Consider the following 20,454-nt stretch of genomic DNA (forward strand, 5'->3'; position numbering starts at 1 on the left):
AAAACCAATGATAGGAAAGTGATAAGACTGTACCCAGTCAAAGATGGAAAACTTGTGAGACCCAGAAAAACAAGGCAGACCCGTTGAGTACTGGCTGTCACAGGTTTCACTGTACATGTTTTAATGTGGTCTTGTCACCTAAGTTTTAAGACAATTATTAACTACTTTGAGGACTTAACTAGGGTTTTGTTGATGTTTCCCTTCTGCTCAGTGTATATCTCACCTTCTTTGGTCATTTGACCAGGTCAGATTTTTAACATTTATTCTACAGCTGTAGACTGTCTTGTTTGAAAGCTAGAGAATAAGTTGTCTTAGGCTTGCACGCCATGATTTAACTGGTTAACAGCTGATGACCTTATATTACCAAAGCCCCAGCACGTAGAAACCTAAGGCTGAACGCTCTCATTTCAGAGAACAGGAGGCAGTCCGGGAGGGGTAAAGAGCGTGTCTGGGGTCCCAGGTGGTAGGACTGGGGTTGGCGTGCAGGCTGCTCAACTCCCAGTCCACTCTAGCAAAGTGCACATTCAGCCGTAGGTTGCTTTTATTTCAAGTGACAGCTGCGGCCTTCCTGCTTCCCATTGTAGGGTGATTCTGGCTTAATACCTCGGATCTGTGAAGGGCTCTTCAGTCAGATAAATGAAACCACCAGATGGGATGAAGCATCTTTTCGAACTGAAGTCAGGTAGGACCCGTGGCCTGAGTGACTGAGTGTGCACTTGGTTGGAGCCAAGACTGTTTGGCTTGATTTTAGGCAGTAGGAACGAATAAGGCCATTAACTTTATAACGAAAAATTCTGCCTTTTCCACTTCCTATATTTATGGTAGTTGGAAATAAAGCTTAAAAACACTTTAAGTTTTCAATAACTTTCTTGGGGACAGTTTTGACCAGGATTTGGGAGGCTGATAGAAAACCCAGCTTGGTCAGAAACTCTAGTGTAGGATGTTTATCTTAAATGTAGTGAGCCTTTAAGTGTGTACCTACTACAATTCTTTTATTCTTTCAGCTGAACTAAGTTTGTGTCATTATGTTGGTGGGATTACTATAAATCTAATCAATAACTTGGATGGTTACAGTGCTTTTTCCTCCTTGAAATTAAATCTGTATGGGGAGTCAGTGTCTTTGGTGGTTACCAGGGCAGACATGGTTGTCTAGGGTTTATTGTCTGCTTTACCTCTCAGGGCTATGTGGCCTTGGATGTGTTGTTTAAATCACCCTGAACCTCTGTTGTCCAACCTATAAAGTGGGGATAATAATAGTACCTACCTCTGGTTTAGCGTAAGGATTAAATGAAATCATTAGCACAGTATAGGCATATAGTTCTACCTATAAAGTAGGTTTTTTCTGTTTTTAATGTTGTTATTGTTGTAATTATTAATGCCTGAAATAATTTTTCTAAATTCAATTCTATTTACAATTTTAGCTACTTAGAAATTTATAATGAACGTGTGCGAGATCTACTTAGGCGGAAGTCATCCAAAACCTTCAATTTAAGAGTCCGTGAGCATCCAAAAGAAGGACCTTACGTTGAGGGTAAGCATGACTATTTCATAGCGCTATACTTCTTGGAAATTTGTGTAAAAATAAGACTTTTAAGAGACAAAAAGAAGTAGCATAATGGGGAGATTGGACAATTTATTTTTGGCATTTTATTTTAGTAACAAAATGGTATGAGCTGTCACTACACAATATTAATTTAAGGGGTTCATTCTTCACTGGGCTTTCACTGATTTCGTTGAGCTTGCCAGTATATTTCCTCTGACTTCAAGAACTCTGGAAATTTGTTTCCAGTGTTGTTAGGCAAGATTCATAAACCTATATCCTGTCTTTTAAATGGAATTGCATTTTAGTGATGTGTTTTTACTGACCCTAATGATATATGGGGCCCTGGTGGCACAGTGGTTGAGCGTTTGGCTGCTAACCGAAAGGTTGGCAGTTTCAGTCCACCAGCTGCTCCTTGGAAACCCTTGGGGCAGTTCTACTCTGCCCTGTAGGGTCACTATGAGTTGGAATCAACTTGATGGCAATGGTTTTTTTTTTTTTTTTTGAATGATGTTATGTGATAATAAAGATATTCTAAGACCTCTTACCTGTGAAGAAGCGTGTTTGCAGAGTTGTCTGTACTGTTTCCTCAGCGTTTGTGTTGTGATACACCACTCGTGTCACGGTCAGCTGTGAGGAATGACACAAGTAATAACGGTTAAAGGGCTGGCCCTTGCTGATTATTTTCTTCAAAAAATAGGCTGGATTAAAGGCCATCCCTGCAATGCAGCTCATCTCCCTCACCCTGCATTCTAGAGCCCTGTCTGGAGTGCGAGGGGCGGGGGCTGAGTGATGGCTGCTGTAGGAATCACACACACGGACGTACTTTCACGTGGGCATCGTCCTTCAGGTGTGTCTCCTTGGAGGCAAGACTGAGAATTGGTCAGGAGTTTAAAGATGTTCCTGTTCTCTGTTGTCTTTTTTTCCTGGAGATACCAGGTGCATCAGCAGGACCCTGTCTCTGATTTATTAAACTCCCAACTGAACTTTCCCCTCCTGTGCCCACAGCAAGGTGTGTGACTCTGTAGCTACTTTGTGGAGTGTGGAATACCTGTTATTATTAATAGTTTCACCTTAACATATGCCTTTATGTTTTCCTTTTCATTGCCTTATCAGATGTTAAAACACATTCTAAAGCTGGTGTTTATGAACAAACAGAATAATCAAACAGGGTAAAAATCCAGAATCTGACCCAGATACTTATGGGGATTTAGTTTCTGATAAATGTGCTATTAGAACAGTAAGGGAAGTATGGATTTTCAGCCTGCCCAGGAGAAAATAAAGTTACTTGGTATTATATCTCAGTTTTTACACTAGGATAAGTAACAAATGGATCAAAGATTTAAACGTTAGAAAAAGAAATAATCAAATGACTAAAAGAAACTATGAATTAATTTTTTTCCAGAAACTTGGAGAAAGGCAGGGTTTTTAAATTTTGGCTTAAAACTCAGAAACCATAAAATAAAAGATATTAAATTTGAAATCATTAAATATAAAACTTTGTGCTTGGCAGAAACATCATAAACAAAGTAAAAAACCAGATGACAAAATGGGGAAAATATTTCCAGACGAAGAACTAATTTCCCTACTATACAAAGAGCCCCTATAAGTCAGTAAGGACAGGTCTGACAGTCTGACAGTCCAGTAGAGAAATGGACAGTACTGGAAATACAGAAGAATTTTAAATGGAGGAAAGAATGCTCAGCTTCACTCATAGTAAGAGAAAAGCAAAATAAAAATATTTTGAGATAACATTTGTCACCTTTCCCTGGCAGATGTAAGTAGACCTGATAAGACAGCACATGGAGGGTGTCGGGTAACAGGCAGTCTTGTACGTTGCTGCCACTGGGTATAAATTATTCTTTATGGAGGATAATTTTACTATAAAAAACCCCAAACCTGTTACCATCGAGTTGATTCCAACTCATAGCGACCTTATAGGACAGAGTAGAACTGCGCCATAGGGTTTCCAAGGAGCAGCTGGTGGATTCTAACGGCTGACCTTTTGGTTAGCAGCCATAGCTCTCAACCACTGTGCTACTACGGCTCCGATTTTTTTTTATTTTTTATTTTATTACATCTATCAATATTATAAATGTCTTTTGATTCAGCAGTTCCACCTCTAATAATTTATTCTGCAGATATATTCACACACATTTGAAATGACTGTGTTCCAGATTATTTGTAGCAGCATTATTTGTAATTGGAAAAAAATACAAACAACCCTATAGTCTCAATAGGAGACTAGTTAAACTGGTTATGGCACATGCATGTAATCGAATACTCTGCAGCCTTAAAAATGAATGAGGAATCACTTTAAGAACTGATACAGAATGTTCTCCAATCTATATTTTACATGAAAAAAGCAGGGTGCAAAACAGTGTTTATAATATGCTAGCTACCATTTGTATCAAAGGGGAAGATGGATATATGGATATGTATGTGTATGTGTGTATATCTATACCTACAGATACAGATACACACACACACCAAACCCATTGCCATTGAGTTGATTCCAACTCATAGCGACCCCGTAGGACGGAGTAGAACTACCTCATAGGGTTTCCGAGGCTGTAAATCTTTATGGAAGCAGACTTCTGTCTACATTGTTCTCCTGTGGAGTGGCTGTTGAGTTCAAAGCCAAGCGCCTTAACCCCTGCGCCACCAGGGCTTATATACACGTGTGTGTGTATATATATAAATATATATATATGTATATACAGTATAATTTTCTGTTATGTATGGGTTATTTCTGGAAGGGTCCAGAGAAACTGATAACATTCACTGCCTACAGAAGGGGAATTGTGTGGTAGATTGGTGAATAGGAGTGGGAGGGAGACCTTTCACACAGTATACCTTGTGCAGCCTTCCACTTTGGAACCACATGAACATTGAAAAAAAAATTTTTTTAAAGGATTTAAAAAATGCTTTTGGGTTTTGCATGGGACCATTAAGGTTTTGAAGAGGTAGTGCTTTTACATTTCCCTTTCTAAGTACTGCGACCAATGCTAATGAGGTTGATGATAATTGCTAGCGTTTACCCTAACTACCCTATGTTGTAGGCACACATATCAGATGAGGTAACTGAGTCACAGGAAGCTAAGTAACTTGTCTATAGCAATGTAAGCCCACAGCTAGTAAGTAGCAGAGCTGGGATCTGAACCCAGGCAGCGCAGCTCCTAAGTCTGCATCATAAACCAGCGTGCTGTAGAAACAAGTGAGATCATTAAACAAGTCAGCATAAATGGAATTTCTTGTTCCATTTACTATATATTAGAGATACTTCTTCACCTCCTCCTCCTTTTTTTTTTTTTTTTGCCAGATTTATCCAAACATTTAGTCCAGAATTACGGTGATGTAGAAGAACTTATGGATGCAGGAAATATCAATCGGACGACGGCAGCGACTGGGATGAACGATGTCAGCAGCCGGTCTCATGCCATCTTCACCATCAAGTTCACTCAGGTCAGGGCAGCGAAGGGATTCCTGAGGTCTCTGCCTGCAGATTAGCTCTGGCTGAGGACTGATCGTTGTTGAACCAGGAGCAGCAGCAGGCAGAGGGGACTGACTATCTTTTTTTGTTAATTAGAGTTGAACATGTGCTGTGAGCTGAGTTTCTCTGTCATTGCAATCACAGTAATTTGAAATGTCCTGGTCTGCACCCTTAAGAAATATTTAGCAGGCTTCTGCCCTGTTCTAGACTTTTAAAAAATGTGCTCTGTGCTTAATTAAGCAAAAGTTTTCATTGTTGCAAACTCTGTAGGAGATAATGGATTGAGAGTCAGGCCAGCTGGAGGCCAAGGTAACTCAGTGTGGTACATTATCACTCCATGGAGTTCACCCCACAATGTTGATTATGATTATTAGAATGACACTAAGGGAAAATGAACGTTTATAATTGCTAATCTAAGAATTCATTATAATCAGGAGGTGGAGAGCATCTTGAATATGTGTGGAAATTATTGAGGATAAGTATTACTTTAGTACCTAGGCCAGTAGATCAGGTAAAGGTAAATGCAGAAATTTAGGGTCCACTGAGAGCTTCAGCCTATGCTGGGGCTTTGGGATGTCCTAACCTGTGTCAGTGATTGAACTCATCAGATTGAACACGTCACCTCCCGGCAAAAAACAACATTTTATTAGTTAGGGAAATTAGAGAGCAAAGAAAATGGAAGATTATGCATCAATCAGAACAACGCCTGTTAAACTCTCCATGTCTCTACCTTTTGTTTTACCCTTGCTTTACTGTAGTTTCACTGGTTTTTCTTCTGCTTTCTGGTTAGAAATGCCTGTTTCTCAGAAGTTTACATTTCTGTCAGAATTTTGTAATTCTGTTTAACATTTTGGAGCAGACTGCAAAACATAGGCTGATAGCCTTTGGGAAAGTAAAACTGATATAATTGAGAAGCAAGGAATATGGTATTTAAGATTTTCAGATATTTTTTATAATTTGTGAGACAGTATTTTATCACTGAATAATGGTCAAATGATCTTTTATGTAGTTGTCTGTATTTATCATCTTTTGGGTAGCTGTTGTGCTTGGAAATGCTGCAGATGCCATATGGGGCCAATGCTAGTTACTTGCTTACTTCCTCTTCTCTGTGTTGAGTGCCCCTTGGTGCTGAATTCCAGGTCCATATTCAGCCACAGCCAGATTCAGCCAACTTTTGTTGAGAATGACCGAGTGATTTGAGTGAAGGATTGGTTCTTCAGAATCACATGTGGTAGACTGCTGTTGCATTGAATTTAATCTTGGAAGTTTTGTAATCAGTTTGAAGGACAATAAAACAACAAAACTAAAACAAACAAAAACGTACCCTGGGAGATCACAGCGGGGAGTGGAAAATAATTAGAATTTGTGTCATAAACAACATCAGGGCCCTCTTCAATTTTGCTTTTATATTTTACCACAGGCAAAATTTGACTCTGAAATGCCATGTGAAACCGTGAGTAAGATCCACTTAGTCGATCTTGCCGGAAGTGAACGTGCAGATGCCACTGGTGCCACCGGGGTTAGACTAAAGGAAGGGGGGAATATCAACAAATCCCTCGTGACCCTAGGAAATGTCATTTCTGCCTTAGGTAGGTTTAAACTTGTCTCTTGCCTCTGTTTATTCCTTGTGGTACTGTGTTAGCACGGAGCAGTTAAGTTTAATGTTTGTGTTACAAACCAAGGTAATATCCTCTGCATTTTAGAACCAGTGTTAAAGAAAAAAACTTTAACAATTGTCTTCTTTCCTTCTTTTTTTCTCTTCCCTCCTATAGCTGACTTATCTCAGGATGCAGCAAACCCTCTTGCAAAGAAGAAGCAAGTCTTCGTTCCTTACAGGGATTCTGTTTTAACTTGGTTGTTAAAAGATAGCCTTGGAGGAAACTCCAAAACTATCATGATTGCCAGTAAGAATTTTAAGTTCTTTTTCTTAGCATACAGTGTTTTGTGTGAATGAGCTGTAAATATTTAAGTTAAAAGGGCTCATTAGAAGGTAGCACCATTTGTGCCTTAAAAAAATACTGGTTTCTCTATGTTGAAAAAAATCACTTATTATGGTCCAGTCTATAGTATCATATTAAAGAAGCCCTGGTGGTGCAGAGATTAAAGCAATCAACTGGTAACCAAAAGGTTGGTTGTTCGAAACCACCAGCAGCTCCATGGGAGAAAGATGTGGCAGTCAGCTTGCGTAGATATATACAGTCTTGGAAACCCTATGGGGTCACTATGAGTCAGAATTGACTCGATGGCAGTGGGGGTATAGTACCGTATTATTAACTGTTTTTCCCCTTTCCCAGTTCCATAGACTTTTCATGTTCTTGGTTATGGAAACCGTAATAACATGCATAATGACTTTTGGGTTTTCTTCACTTAAAGTACAAGATAGAAACTTTTAAATCCGCGAACTCGTGTTGTTGTTAGTTGCCTTCGAGTCAGCTCTGACTCATGGCCACCTTATGTATAACGGAATGAAACATTGCCTGCCTGCGCTATCCCCATGATCTTTGATATGTTTGAGACTATTCCACCAACTCATGCCCTGTTGCCGTTGATTCCAACTCACAGCGACCCTATTGGACAGAGTAGAACTGCTCAATAGGGTTTCCAAGGAGCGGCTGGTGGATTTCAACTGCTGACCTTTTGGTTAGTAGCCGTAGCACACTGTAGCTCTTAACCACTGCGCCACCAGAGCCCCCCACGAACTCTTAGGAGGAAATAATTATAGGGACTCAAAGTAAAAAATAACCCAACTTTGTTTCTCTGTTTAATGCAGTCAGTGAGTTTAAAATTAAGAATTGTGAGCTATAACAAAAAATAATGATAAAAATAATATACTTTATTTTTGTATTTTGACCAATTGACTAAAGAAGCAGAGTAGGGAAAACATGTAGAAAGAGGAGATAATTGTTGAAGAGAACTCACAAAGTTGTTTCCCTCCAATTCCCTTCCCCTTCTCCTCCCCCTTCCTGCCTTTGCCTGTCCTTCCCCTCCTTATGGGTCTTCCGCTACCTCATACCCTCCCCAAACCATGCGTTAATTACGGAAGTGAAGGACCTACCCTGGGGTATACGCCTCAGACGCAATTGTGTAGTCACCTAAACCTTAAAGCTTGGTATGGAGGTGAGGGGTGGCATCAACTAAAAGTGTTGCGAGGAAAAGAATTGACTGATACACTGACTCATCAAAAGTTATGCTTTAGATGTTTACAAAGACAGTAGGCTCTGCCAGACCTTTTAGAAGTATTTGAATGTGTTTTAATTCCTACTTAATATTGAGAAGTACAAATAGTCTGGAAATCTTCTTCCTATATTTTCAACAACAGCGACAAAAAAAAAAAAAAAACTCTCCTAACTACAGCGAGATATCTCATGTATCATTTTAGAATTGGTTAGATGGCTGATCCTAGACTTAAGACGAGAAAAATGACATGTAATTTGATACAGCGAGCACTCTCTCCTATAAATCTTAGATAATTTTTAGTATTCATTACTATGGCCATGAATATTTAGTCTATCCAATGACCTGGGGTTAATCTGACTTTTAAATTACAAACCAACTTTGTGTTAAATGAAACACGGAGTGCTGGATAAATTATTTTTTGAATACATTCTTCACAGCCATTTCACCTGCTGATGTCAATTATGGAGAAACCCTAAGTACTCTTCGCTATGCAAATAGAGCCAAAAACATCATCAACAAGCCTACCATTAACGAGGACGCCAACGTCAAACTCATCCGTGAGCTCCGAGCTGAAATAGCCAGACTGAAAATGCTGCTTGCTCAAGGGAATCAGGTTGTGTTTTTTCTGAGATTTATGGATAATTTTCTTTGAGTAATGGCATCTATTTCTAGATCTTAATGAGACAGTTATCTCGCTTGTAGTATTAATTTTTGTAAATAAAAAGCAAAACAAAACAAAAAACCAAACCTGTTGCCAAGTAAGTGCTAAGTAAAGATTGGATGAGTTAGCCAGTCTCTCCTTTACATCAACCTCTGATTGGCCTTTGCATTCATTATGTGCTCTGGTATAAGATTTTACCTACTAAACCTGAAATGATTAACAGTTATCAATCATAGATGGAATTTTAGCATGTAATAGGATTAGTGGCATAATCTCCATTAGTGGAAAGAAATTGTGGTGCTTAGAGTAATATCTGAAATTCCACCCATGCATTTCATGATTTGAAAATGTATTTTAACAGAATGAAAGATTTATTTGAACACCTTTCTAAATTTTTATTTCATATGGCCCGTTATAGAGGTGGTTGCAGCAGTTCAGTGACACTTGTGATATTACACTTTGTGGCTTGGCTGAGGTGATGTCCCTCAGGCCTTGCTTGATTGTTGAAATGTCCTTTTGGGATTCTAGTGAGGAAGGCTTGTCTTTCTGTGTTTTCACAGTAAACTTCTTTATAAACTGCGTAGTATACAGGTACATTCTACGATGAATCATGTTACAGTTAAGTTCTAGTGGGTTGTTGTGAAGAAAGACCACCCTTGAAAGAAAATCAAGGATAGCTTTTTTAAAATGTTGAACGTAGACCCGAGTTAGAAATGAAACAGATACATTTCCTCCCATTTTCTTAACCCGTGAGTGGATATCTTAAGTCTATCATTAAAAAAAAAAAGCTTTTCCTTAATGCACTCATCTCTAGAGCAGTGCTTTCCATGTAGGACTGTATGGCACTTGAAGCTCTTGGCATCCCATAACTGGTTTGGACTGAGAAAATCTTGACTGGACGAAAGCCTCACTGGTGTTCCTGTGTCCTGAAATATACCTGACAGCTCTTTCCAATAAGATGACAGAGAGCAGTTGAAGAGAAATTTGTTCCTTGCACTTAAAAATACCTTCACACATGTTTGACTTGATCATGTGGAGCTTTCCAGTGTGAATGGGAACTGTCAGGATGAAGAATCCAGCTGGGTGTGATTTTATCAGGCCATATGCTGCCCCTTGGAAACCCTATGGGGTAGTTCTGCTCTGTCCTATAGGGTCGCTATGAGTCGGAATCGACTCGGCGGCAGTGGGTTTTTTGGTTTTTTATATAACTTATAGCATGAACCAAAATAATCGTTTTTATTATATACCTAGTTATTGGTATCTTTTCTCAATGTTTTAAATACATTATTTATTTTAAAGTAAGCATTTAAAGATAATTCGATAGGCTCCCCAAGCTACTGTATGTGAGTGAAAGTATTCGGAAAATTCTAGCTTTAACTGCTTGTATTTGTCCTTTTACTAAGTTATGAGAATGAAGGGAAGAAGGAAGGATTGGCCTTTTCTAATTAAACTGAGGAAAACTTAAAAAGAAACCTTAAACCACATGGACAGAATAACTTTATTAAAATTTTTACAGATCCTCTCTAAAGAATTACTTCTTTAGAGGCCAAATACAAGGCCAAATGGTTGCATTATATTTGTAGTCTTTTTTTCTTGTGTTTCTTTCATGACCAAAGACCACTGTAATTAAGGGAATGTTTTTGTGGCTGTAGTTTTGGAGGTGTGGGCGGAAAAGATGATTAAGTCTACTTTAGAACACATTGAAGACAAAATTCTTGGGTAAACTTAATACATTACAATAAAAACGGGAGTCTGATTTAAACTAATTCATGGTGCTGTGAAACCCTAAATTGTTGTGAGACAGTACAGGCTTATCCTAAATTAGTTTTATGATGCTTAATAAAACAAGCAGGTATTCATAAATGCTGATTAACAATCCCAGTATAAATTTTCTGAGAATGTTGCTCCTTTCCCAGAATATTCTACTCATGGTTCATTGAGAATGTTACTTAGTCAAATCAGAGTTTCATTTCTAGAGTTATTTATTTAAGCACAGCTAAATAAAATTCAGCTTCTACTTTTAATAATTTTATGTATTTCTCTTGCAAAATAGCATGTGCATCAAAGTTCTAAAAGCACAATTTAAAAAAGCAAAAGATTCTGACATGTATTTGCTTCACCTGTATCTCTATATCTGTAGTGGTTTATATGTATAAGCTTTTACACAATTTTTGTTGTTTATCATATAAACTACTATATAAAATTTTTACTGAATAAACTTTTCATTGAAGTATTACATATGTACAAAAGAATTGCATATTTTAAGTATACAGTTAAGTAAATTTTCACAAACTGAACTCTCCCATCTAACCCAAACCCAGATCAAGAAACCAAATCTTGACAGCATCCTAGAAGCACCTCTCTTGCTTCTTTATAGGCACCACCTGCCCCTTCCCTCAAAGGTAATACCCTGACTTTTAGCAGCATAAATGAGGTTTGCACATTTTTGTCGTTTATATATATATGGAATCACACAGTACATACTCTCTTGATCTGAATTCTTTCATTCAACATTGTTTTTGTGAGATTCATCCATGTTGTTACATACAGTTGTACGTCATTCTCATTGCTATATAGTATTCCATCATGCAGACGTGTCCCAACCCATTTATCTGTTCCACTTTAGATAGATATTGGGAGAGTATCCTGTTTGAGGGTGTTAAAATTAGTGTTGTGATGAACTTTGTTCTGCATGTCTTTTAGTGAACATAGAGCTACATATGTGTTATGTTTATACCTAAGAGTGGAATTGCTAGGTCAGAAGATGTACATATGTTCAGTTTTCATAGATACTGCCTAACAATTTTTCAGAGTGTTTATACTAATTATATCCCACCATCGATGTGTGAGAGGGTCAGTTCTAGTTGTTCCAGCTCCTTGTCAACACTTGGTATTGTACATTTTTCATTGTAACGATTCTGATGTTTGGCAATTTGGCAATTTAAAATAATCACACATATAAATAACCCATAAATTCCTCTTCCAGGAATTTAGTTCTATTCATATATCCGTGTATGCGGTCAGTTGGCATAGGATATTCATTGTAGCATGGTATCACAGGATGGTTTCAGTGTGCATTTCTCAGATGATTAATAACATTGAGCATTTGGATATCTTTTCTTTTGAAGTATCTCTTCTCTTTTATTATATTTAACACATATTTTCAAACTTCTGCTTTTAATTTGGCAGTGGGAAAATATTTCTTTACTCTTTCTTCTGTCTTGAATGTTTATGGAAGTAATAACAATGAAACAATGTAGGACTGAAATTAAAAGCAAAAGTCAGGAACCAAAGAAGTCAGGAAGAGAAGATGGAAGTTGGATGAGTTCCTAATCTTTATAGCAAGGGGTCAAAGATAAATTTTAAATGATAGCTAGTTAATGGAAGTATCAGTATGTGTAAACTTTTAAGATAGACTGCGTCTCAGATGGAGTCACAAAGTAAAACTCAGTTATATGGTGTTTGTAAGAATGGGCAAAGACCTACCAGGTAATTCAAGAGGAAAGAAAGCAGTGCAAAAACAGCATTATGTGAGCTTAAAAAAGGAGCACTTTCTCATGTCAAAGAGTGCAACTTATGATGAAAATCAAACATGACATCAAATTTCAGAAAGGAAAACAATAACCAAAAAAAAAGCTATAGGAAATAGCAGGAGAGAAAGCCAGACACAGATTTATCACAGGAAATTTTAACTCCTTTTTCTCATTTTGTGAGAGCTCAAGTAGACAAAAATAGGTAAGGACTTACAATATTTATATAACATAATTAGAATTTCCTATAATCATAAACCAGAAAAAAATTGCAACTCATGCAACAAGACTAGTTTTCTTATTATGAAAACAACTTCTATAAAAAAATAAGAAAAAGATCAAACCGATACCCAACAGAAAAATGAACAAAGGCTGCAAGTCCACAATGCATAGGAAAAAAAGAAATTTAAATGACTTTTTAAACCTATGAAAGTATGCTCAGTATCATTTGAAATATAATAAATGCAAATTCTAAAAATAATTGGAATGGGTATATATATGTATATGTAAAACTATATACATATATTTATATATGTATATAGATATGTAATCAAACTGTGGACTTAAGATTTGTGAATTTTACTGCATGTAAATTTTACCTCAAAGTTCTTAAAAATAATGAGATGTCCTTTTCACATGTTAGATTGGCAGAGATCCAAAAGCTTGATTATGCAGTATATTGACAAAGGTGGGAAGAAAGAGGTGCTTGTATTCATTGTTAAAAACCAGTTGCAGTCCGGTGGATTCTAACTCATAGTGAACGTAACTATAGGACAGAGTAGAGCTGCCCCATAGCGTTTCCAAGGCTGTAACCTTAAGGGAAGCATAGTGCCACATCTTTCTCTCGCGGAGTGGCTGGTGGGTTTGAATCGCCATTCTTTTGGTTAGCAGCCATATGCTTTAACCACTGCACCACCAGGGCTCCTTATACATTGTTAGTGGAGTTAATATTGCTACAGATTTGATATAGTGTTATTCTTGATTTAATGACACATGAATTTTATCTGTATATTATTTAATCATGAACTGTTTTCTTCTAAACAGAAACCTTGCAAAGAATAATTCAATTGAAAATGATTTAGTTTTATCAAAGATTTTTTAATAAACGACTTAAGTAGACCTTTCTTTACATGTGCTACTTCAAAATACTTTTCCAGCAGAGGTGGTGGTTGTAATAGCCTTCAACTACTACTGAGCTGATGATGTGGTAGGAATGTTTGTTTTAATTTATATGAAAAATCCCGACAGTGAATTCTTTAAAATTAACCATTTTATTAAAGGGCATACTAATTGGTTTTAAAAAAAATTACCAATCATGTATAAATAGTGCTGACATGTTAAAGTCTGTGACTTTAATTTCCTCGGTGAAAAATATTTATTGAGTACCATCTGTGTGCAAGATGACATGCTAAGTGAAGTGATGCGTTGTAGTAACAGGTTAATAAAACTCTTTTTCACCAAGGGCAGAATTGACCTTGGGTTAACTTCTGGCTTCAGCCTCTGCAAACCACAGAAAAATGGAATGCCAGCTGTATAAGCAGGCAACATTTCTAATGATGAAAATAGTCCCTAATTGGTACATTGCATCTATATAGAACTATGAGTCCCTGGTGGTGCAAAGGGTTAATATGCTTAGCTGCTAACCGAAAGGTTGGAGGTTTGGGTCCACCCAGAGGTGCCTTGGAACAAAGCCCTGGCGATTTATTTCTGTAAAATCAGCCATTGAAAAATCTATGGAGCATGGTTCTGCTCTGACACCAAGTCACCATGAGTCAGACCTGACTTGATGGCAACTGATAGGACTGTAAATGCTTGTTGGAAAGTCATGCTTTGGGTTTTCGTGAGAGCGGTGACTCTTATAACCGGGTGTGTCCATTGTGGGGAACCTGGAGGATGTATATATCGGGTGGTTTGTTACCAGAGATATTGGCTTCTGTGGAGTGTGGGCTTCTAAGCCAAGGTGGACTTCACACATGATCGTGTGAGTCTTGATACTTCCAACGTGAGTGGCTGCTCAGAGGGACAAGGAGGATAGCTCCTGGACAACTGTGAGGACTGCTGCCCGGACTGCTGTGCGGACCTTGCCCAGAAAGTGGAACCCTTGCGTCCCTGCTGGCAAGCTCTGCTTTCTGCTGCATAGACAAATGCCAGGCGTGGCCACGGTTGTCTTGTTAATCTAAATGTTTAACTAAACCTAAGAAGACTGCCTCGTGAGTGTTATGTTTGTTTGAAAAGAAATTGAAAAATAAATAGTAATGAAAAAAAATGCCTCTGTGGAGGACTATTTGGCAATTTAAAATAATCACACATATAAATAACCCATAAATTCCTCTTCCAGGAATTTAGTTCTATTCATATATCCGTGTATGCGGTCAGTTGGCATAGGATATTCATTGTAGCAATGCCGGGAAAGCAAACAATTAGAGAAAGCTACATTTTCATTAATAGGAGAGTACTGACATAAAGAATATCCATACAATGAGGTACTGTACAATGGAATTGGAATTGTAAAAAGGAATGAGGTGGGTAGAGACAGGAAAGGAAAATGGAACCTAGGCAGAGAGGTGCACAAGAGGCTTCGGCTGACTCATAGCGTTTTAGTCCTTAAGCTAAGTGATAGGTACGTGATGCTCACTAGTCTTTTGTCCTTGTTCAGTGCGTAATACCCCATGTGTGTCAGGGTACAACTGTGCTTCACAGGGTTTTCAGTGGCTGATTTTTCAGAAGTATATCGCCACACCTTTACAGTTTGGTGTGTAAACTTGCAATTATTATGGTCACGTGCAAGCATGTTTTTGCCTATTCTTAATATTGCCTTTTTCACTCAACAGTATATCTTGGGGAAAACCGAGTACAAATACTTCATTCTTTTTAACAATTCCAGTTGCATTCATTGTACAGTGTGCCATTGTTTTAACCTGATTTTGTTGTTTATACTTCTGCAGCATTGATAAGCGAATGAGTAAATAGATTGTGGTGTAGCCAGGGCATACTGCTATTCAGCAGTGAAAATAAATGTATTTCATTTGCATGTATCCCCACAGATGAATCTCAGAAACCTGTGGTTGAGTAGAGCTCACCCTTTTACGTTTTGAGTTTTGTAGTTTGTGCGTATTAAAAACAGATGAATCCTTTAGGAGCTATAGGGGTTTAGATCATATTTGATTTTGGTAAAAGATCAGTTACACGTTTGTCTTTTTCTTTTTCTTTGCTGATTTGCATTGCAAATGTAGGGTTACCTGGGTGCCACAGATTTGAATATTATGAGATATGTGCTCCATGAATTAAAGACTTAGTTGTAATTGACACTTTTTTGGAGGGGACATTACTTTTCACCTCTATGTATAGCTTATTTGGAAATGTTTGATAATTTACTATATTCATGGAAAAAATGTTTAGATTGTTGCTCTTTCCTAATTGGCGATGTCTTGTCTGGTTTAACTTGTAGATCGCCCTCTTGGACTCCCCTACAGCTTTAAGTATGGAGGAAAAACTTCAGCAGAATGAAGCAAGAGTAAGTGATACCTTGACTTATTGTTTAAATCATAACTTTCACTGTTTGTTATGGATTGAATTATGTCCCCTAAAAATATGTGTTGTAAATCCTAGCCCCTATACCATTAATGGAATTCTGGTGGCGCAGTGGTTAAGAGCTTGGCTGCTAACCAAAACGTCAGGAGTTCTGATCCACCAGCTGCTCTGTGGAAACCCTATGGGTCAGTTCTGCTCTGTCCTAGAGGGTTGCTATTGAGTCAGAATTGAGTTGATGGCAATGGATTTGGTTTGGTGGGTTTTTATACCATTAATGGTTATAATTCCATTTGGGAATGGGTTTTCTTTGTTATGCTGATGAGACAGTATTATTGTAGGGTGTGCTTTAAATCAATCTCTTTTGATATAAAAGAGCAGATTAAGCCAGCAAGCAAGCACAAACAGAAGGGGAAGATAGATACAAGCCACATAATTGCCAAGGAACCTAGGAATAGAAGCTGAAAAGAGACAGAGACCTTCCCCCAGAGGGGACAGAGAGAATCTTCTCCTAGAGCTGGCACCCTGAATTCGGACTTCTAGCCTCCTAAACTGTCAGAGAACAAATTTCTGTTTGTGAAAGCCACCTGCTTGTGGTATTTCTGTTATAGCAGCACTAAATAACTGACGCTTACATTTTAAGCGCATGTTCTTTAGTGCTCTTGTTTGAGATTCATCTTCTCTCTTGGTTATACTTAGGCATCCCCCCAACTCCCACCCGTAGTCTTCCTTTTTTTTTTTGGTGAGCTAAATTCCAGGGTCATTTTTAAAGAAGCACAATAGTTGACTTTTTATGTATCGAATCACATTCTCTATGACTTAGTAAGTGGACTTTGCCCGTCACAGAATGGCTAACTGCAACTATAATTTACACGCCTGCCCTGGCAAAGCAGTGAGGTGGCTCCGGCCATCAGAGCAGACAAGCGTCCCTGGTCTGGGGAGTCTGTGTTCAACGTTCACTAAACAGCAGGACGCCCCAAAGCTTACTAGTGACCAGGGTTTAGTTTTCTGTCATCCAGTGGGAAGTGCAGCGTTTGGGGACTCTCTAAATACTTAAGGTGGATGCTTAGTTTCTCTTAAACTGAATGAGATTTGAGGCTGGGAGGGAGAGTGGCAGTGACCAGCCCGAGGAGAGAAGAGCTCTGGAGATGTCAGGGGCCAAAGCCAGTGTTTGTGCGCTGGTGCTCTCTGAAGACCAGCTTCATGGCTGACCTGCTGATATGCCATTTTAGTTAACAAAAAGAAAAAAGCCTCTATGAAAAGAGAAACAGGCATTAAGAACAATTTTTGGAGTTGATTATGTTCACTGTGTTGAATGGTTAAAACAGAATGAGAAAGAAGCTTGGATTCTGTTGGTAAAAACTCTCTCAAGAATACACAATATTGGAGATATAAGCTGGGCTGTAGTTAGGAACTTGCTGACACTTCCTGGAATAGATCATGCTGATAATAGCATTAGTAAAAACATTAATGTCTTAATGCCTGTATTTCGCATAAAATTTTGTATTTTAGTGCTTGAAATTCTAATTTCGAGTGCTATGAAATGTCTGCGTATAGTCTTAAATTGTTTCTTAATAATAGTTTTCAGGAATACCTAGCAAGTTAATAGACACCAATAAACATTTTAATTTGAATATATTATGCATGCTGTGACAGAAATGACTGCTTATCGTGCTCTTAACATTTTCTGAAATTGTGTCTGGCATATTGCTGACCCTTTTTAATTGCTTGCCATCTGCTTGGCAATAAATCTCACATGATTACGTTGATAGAGGTGGTATCACAACACTTTCATTTTTTATTAATTTATAAGTGAAGATTATTTGATTTAAATTCATTAGTAAAATAAATCATGGCATAATTGTAATTTTCTAAAGCTAGAATTATTTGATTGAATTGGAAAGGGACTGATTGGCTCAATTTCTTCAGTGAGAACTTATCTATTGGTGAAATGCAGAATCATTTATTATTGAAGGTTTTGTATTTCTCAGATAAATTGCCAGTGAGAATGTATATGTTAACTGATTAGTATAAACTAATAAATTCAGTACACCAGTCTTTTTCCTTCTGTATGGAAAGAAGGCGTAAGAATATTCCCTTTATGAAAGCTTTTCCCAAACAAACAAACACGATAGCCACATGGCTTCTTGTTATCATCAGAGTTCTGTGAGGCTGGCCCATCAGGTGACCAGAGTCAGGACTGGAGTGCCTGCCTGGTTGCGTGTTTCCAAATCATTAAAAACAAATACCTAAGAGAAGCTGTTTTGTCAGGTTTCTTATGCTTTTCACCAAGATGATGATAGATTCTGACTTAAGTAAAAGAAGAAACATTATTAAAGAAATGCTGACGTAGAACTCAGCATTAAGTTCTGTTAAGGTAAATTGAGGAGTAAAATGAACTGCCGCTGAGTGACTGGATAGAGGTGAATGGGGCAGATTTTGATTTTCCCCTTGTTCTTCCCTTCTTTGTCAATAGCAAACACTTTCTTTCACAAAGTGTGCAGCCTGTCTTCTTCCGTAAAGAGTACAACTTGAAAATCCTATGGGGCAGTTCTGCTCTGTCCTAAAAGTCCACTATGAGTCGGAATCAATTCAACTACAACAGGTTTTGTTTTTTGTTTGTTTTTTTTTTTAACCTTTACGAAGGCAGACTGCCGCATCTTTCTCCTGCAGAGCAGCTGGTGGATTCTAACCGCAGACCTTTTGGTTAGCTGTCATGCGCTTAACCACTGCACTGCCAGGGCTGCGTCCTCTCTCTTAGTCTTAGGTGAATTCCTATCCATGGAACACATTGTTCATTCTTTTTTTTTTTTTTTTAACCTCCTGATTGAAGCATCACTCTTTGCTTATTAATTAATCACTTGTTGTTGTTGTATGCCGTCAAGTCAATTTCGACTCATAGCAATCCTGTGTGGCAGAGTAGAACTGTCCCATAGGGTTTCCTGGGCTGAAATCTTTATGGGAGCAGATTTTTCTCCTGTGGAGCTGCTAGGTGGGATTGAACTGTTCACCTTTTGGTTAGCAGTCAAGCGCTTAACCGTTGTGCCACCAGGCGGATCATTTAAAAAGTTTTATGTAACTATGAGAATATTTCCATTAACTTTGAGAAGCAATTTCCAACTGTGCTGTGATCAATAGTGGGGGATGTTTTTACTCCCAAGTTACAGCAGACTGGAAAGAGGCTGATTTTTATCAAATTTTTGGTCTTAATAAGAGAGTCAATTAAAGAACCTCCTTTTTTTTTTTTTTAAAAGACAGAATGAGACTTATAAACCCTATTAATTAGCTACAAAAGCAAATTATCTCCTAAAAGAAAACTTCAGCATCGAAGGTAATTTAATCACCACATGAAACATTAATCCATTTAATGGGATGTTGTCATCCTTGAACTTAAAATTTTGGTAAATATCCAGGGAAGCAGCTTTTATTTAAGTACACCATGAAAATGACTTGTAAAACTCCAGACAGTTGGCAAATTCTTGTCTGTTCTTTCTTTTGCTATAATGTAGGATGCAGGATGAGATCAGCTTGTTTTGATATATATTTGGTGATGATTGTTTCAAGGGTGGAAATTACTATCTAATTAAAAATAACTATAGTACATTCTTCCATAAGACATAAGGGTTTGTAGAATTACTGGAAGAAAATCATAATTTTTTATAGAACAATCATATATGCATATTCTTCCTTTTAGGTTCAAGAGTTGACCAAGGAATGGACAAATAAGTGGAATGAAACCCAAAATATCTTGAAAGTAAGGACTGTGAAAGACGTCTTAGTCTTACTGTGGTGGCTTAAATAGGTAAAACTTTTTTTCCCCTCATATGTGGGTGTTGTGTACTTTGCTTAAGGTAAGATCAGTGGAGCTGATGAGTGACTTTTTTGGAGGTGGGATTCTGGTTTGAATTTGAAAGAATGGGCATGGGAGTTATTAGACATTGTTGCTGTGTGTATTTTAACACATACAGGTTATGTTGATGCTATACATGTTTGCTTTTGCTTGTTGGAGTTTTTCATCCTTGACTCAGCAAATATTAGAACTCTAACATTTAAGGATCTCTACTTTGCCTTTGCGCTTTTGTTAAGCTCAGTATAAAAGCAATAACGTTAAATAAAATAAAGACTTCCCATGTTAATATTGTATAGTATACTTGCATAGCATGGCTAGTTTTCAGGAATTTGTAAATTAGAATTTCCCATCAGAATTTTTTCTTTGTGTCCTGAGGGCTGGATGGTGATTGTCTGCATTTCTGGCAACATTCATTGTGGAAGATAGTCAGTAAGGATTAACTTTGTTAAAGGATTCAAATCTAGACCTAATATTGGTGAGGCTAAATAGATGAGATTTAACTAAACACTTGGCAGAACCCAAGCTTGGATCCCTTTTACGTGAAAATGGGGGTAAATTTGTGAAAGCTTGAATTAGCTGTTGGATTCTGCATCTAACAACCCTCTGAGAGCGGGGATGACATCAGATTACATAAGGTTCTCCTTGTACTACTTAGGCAATTTGGCTTACTGTGGG

General features: G+C 37.8%; 1 protein-coding gene across 8 annotated transcripts in view; it reads left to right on the forward strand.

The window, feature by feature from the left end:
* The window catches only part of KIF16B (kinesin family member 16B), a 447,597-nt gene that overhangs the window by 70,721 nt on the left and 356,422 nt on the right, over positions 1–20,454 (forward strand). For all 8 annotated transcript variants that reach the window (XM_004376454.1, XM_023731419.1, XM_023731420.1 and 5 more), the window contains 8 exons: positions 585–682; positions 1,422–1,531; positions 4,863–5,005; positions 6,454–6,622; positions 6,806–6,937; positions 8,648–8,823; positions 15,850–15,915; positions 19,624–19,683. In XM_004376454.1, the coding sequence (XP_004376511.1) occupies positions 585–682; positions 1,422–1,531; positions 4,863–5,005; positions 6,454–6,622; positions 6,806–6,937; positions 8,648–8,823; positions 15,850–15,915; positions 19,624–19,683 (954 nt within the window). The remainder of the gene's footprint in view (positions 1–584; positions 683–1,421; positions 1,532–4,862; positions 5,006–6,453; positions 6,623–6,805; positions 6,938–8,647; positions 8,824–15,849; positions 15,916–19,623; positions 19,684–20,454) is intronic.

This window comes from Trichechus manatus, unplaced genomic scaffold (assembly GCF_000243295.1).
Source record: "Trichechus manatus latirostris isolate Lorelei unplaced genomic scaffold, TriManLat1.0 scaffold00042, whole genome shotgun sequence".
NCBI classification, from domain to species: domain Eukaryota; kingdom Metazoa; phylum Chordata; class Mammalia; order Sirenia; family Trichechidae; genus Trichechus; species Trichechus manatus.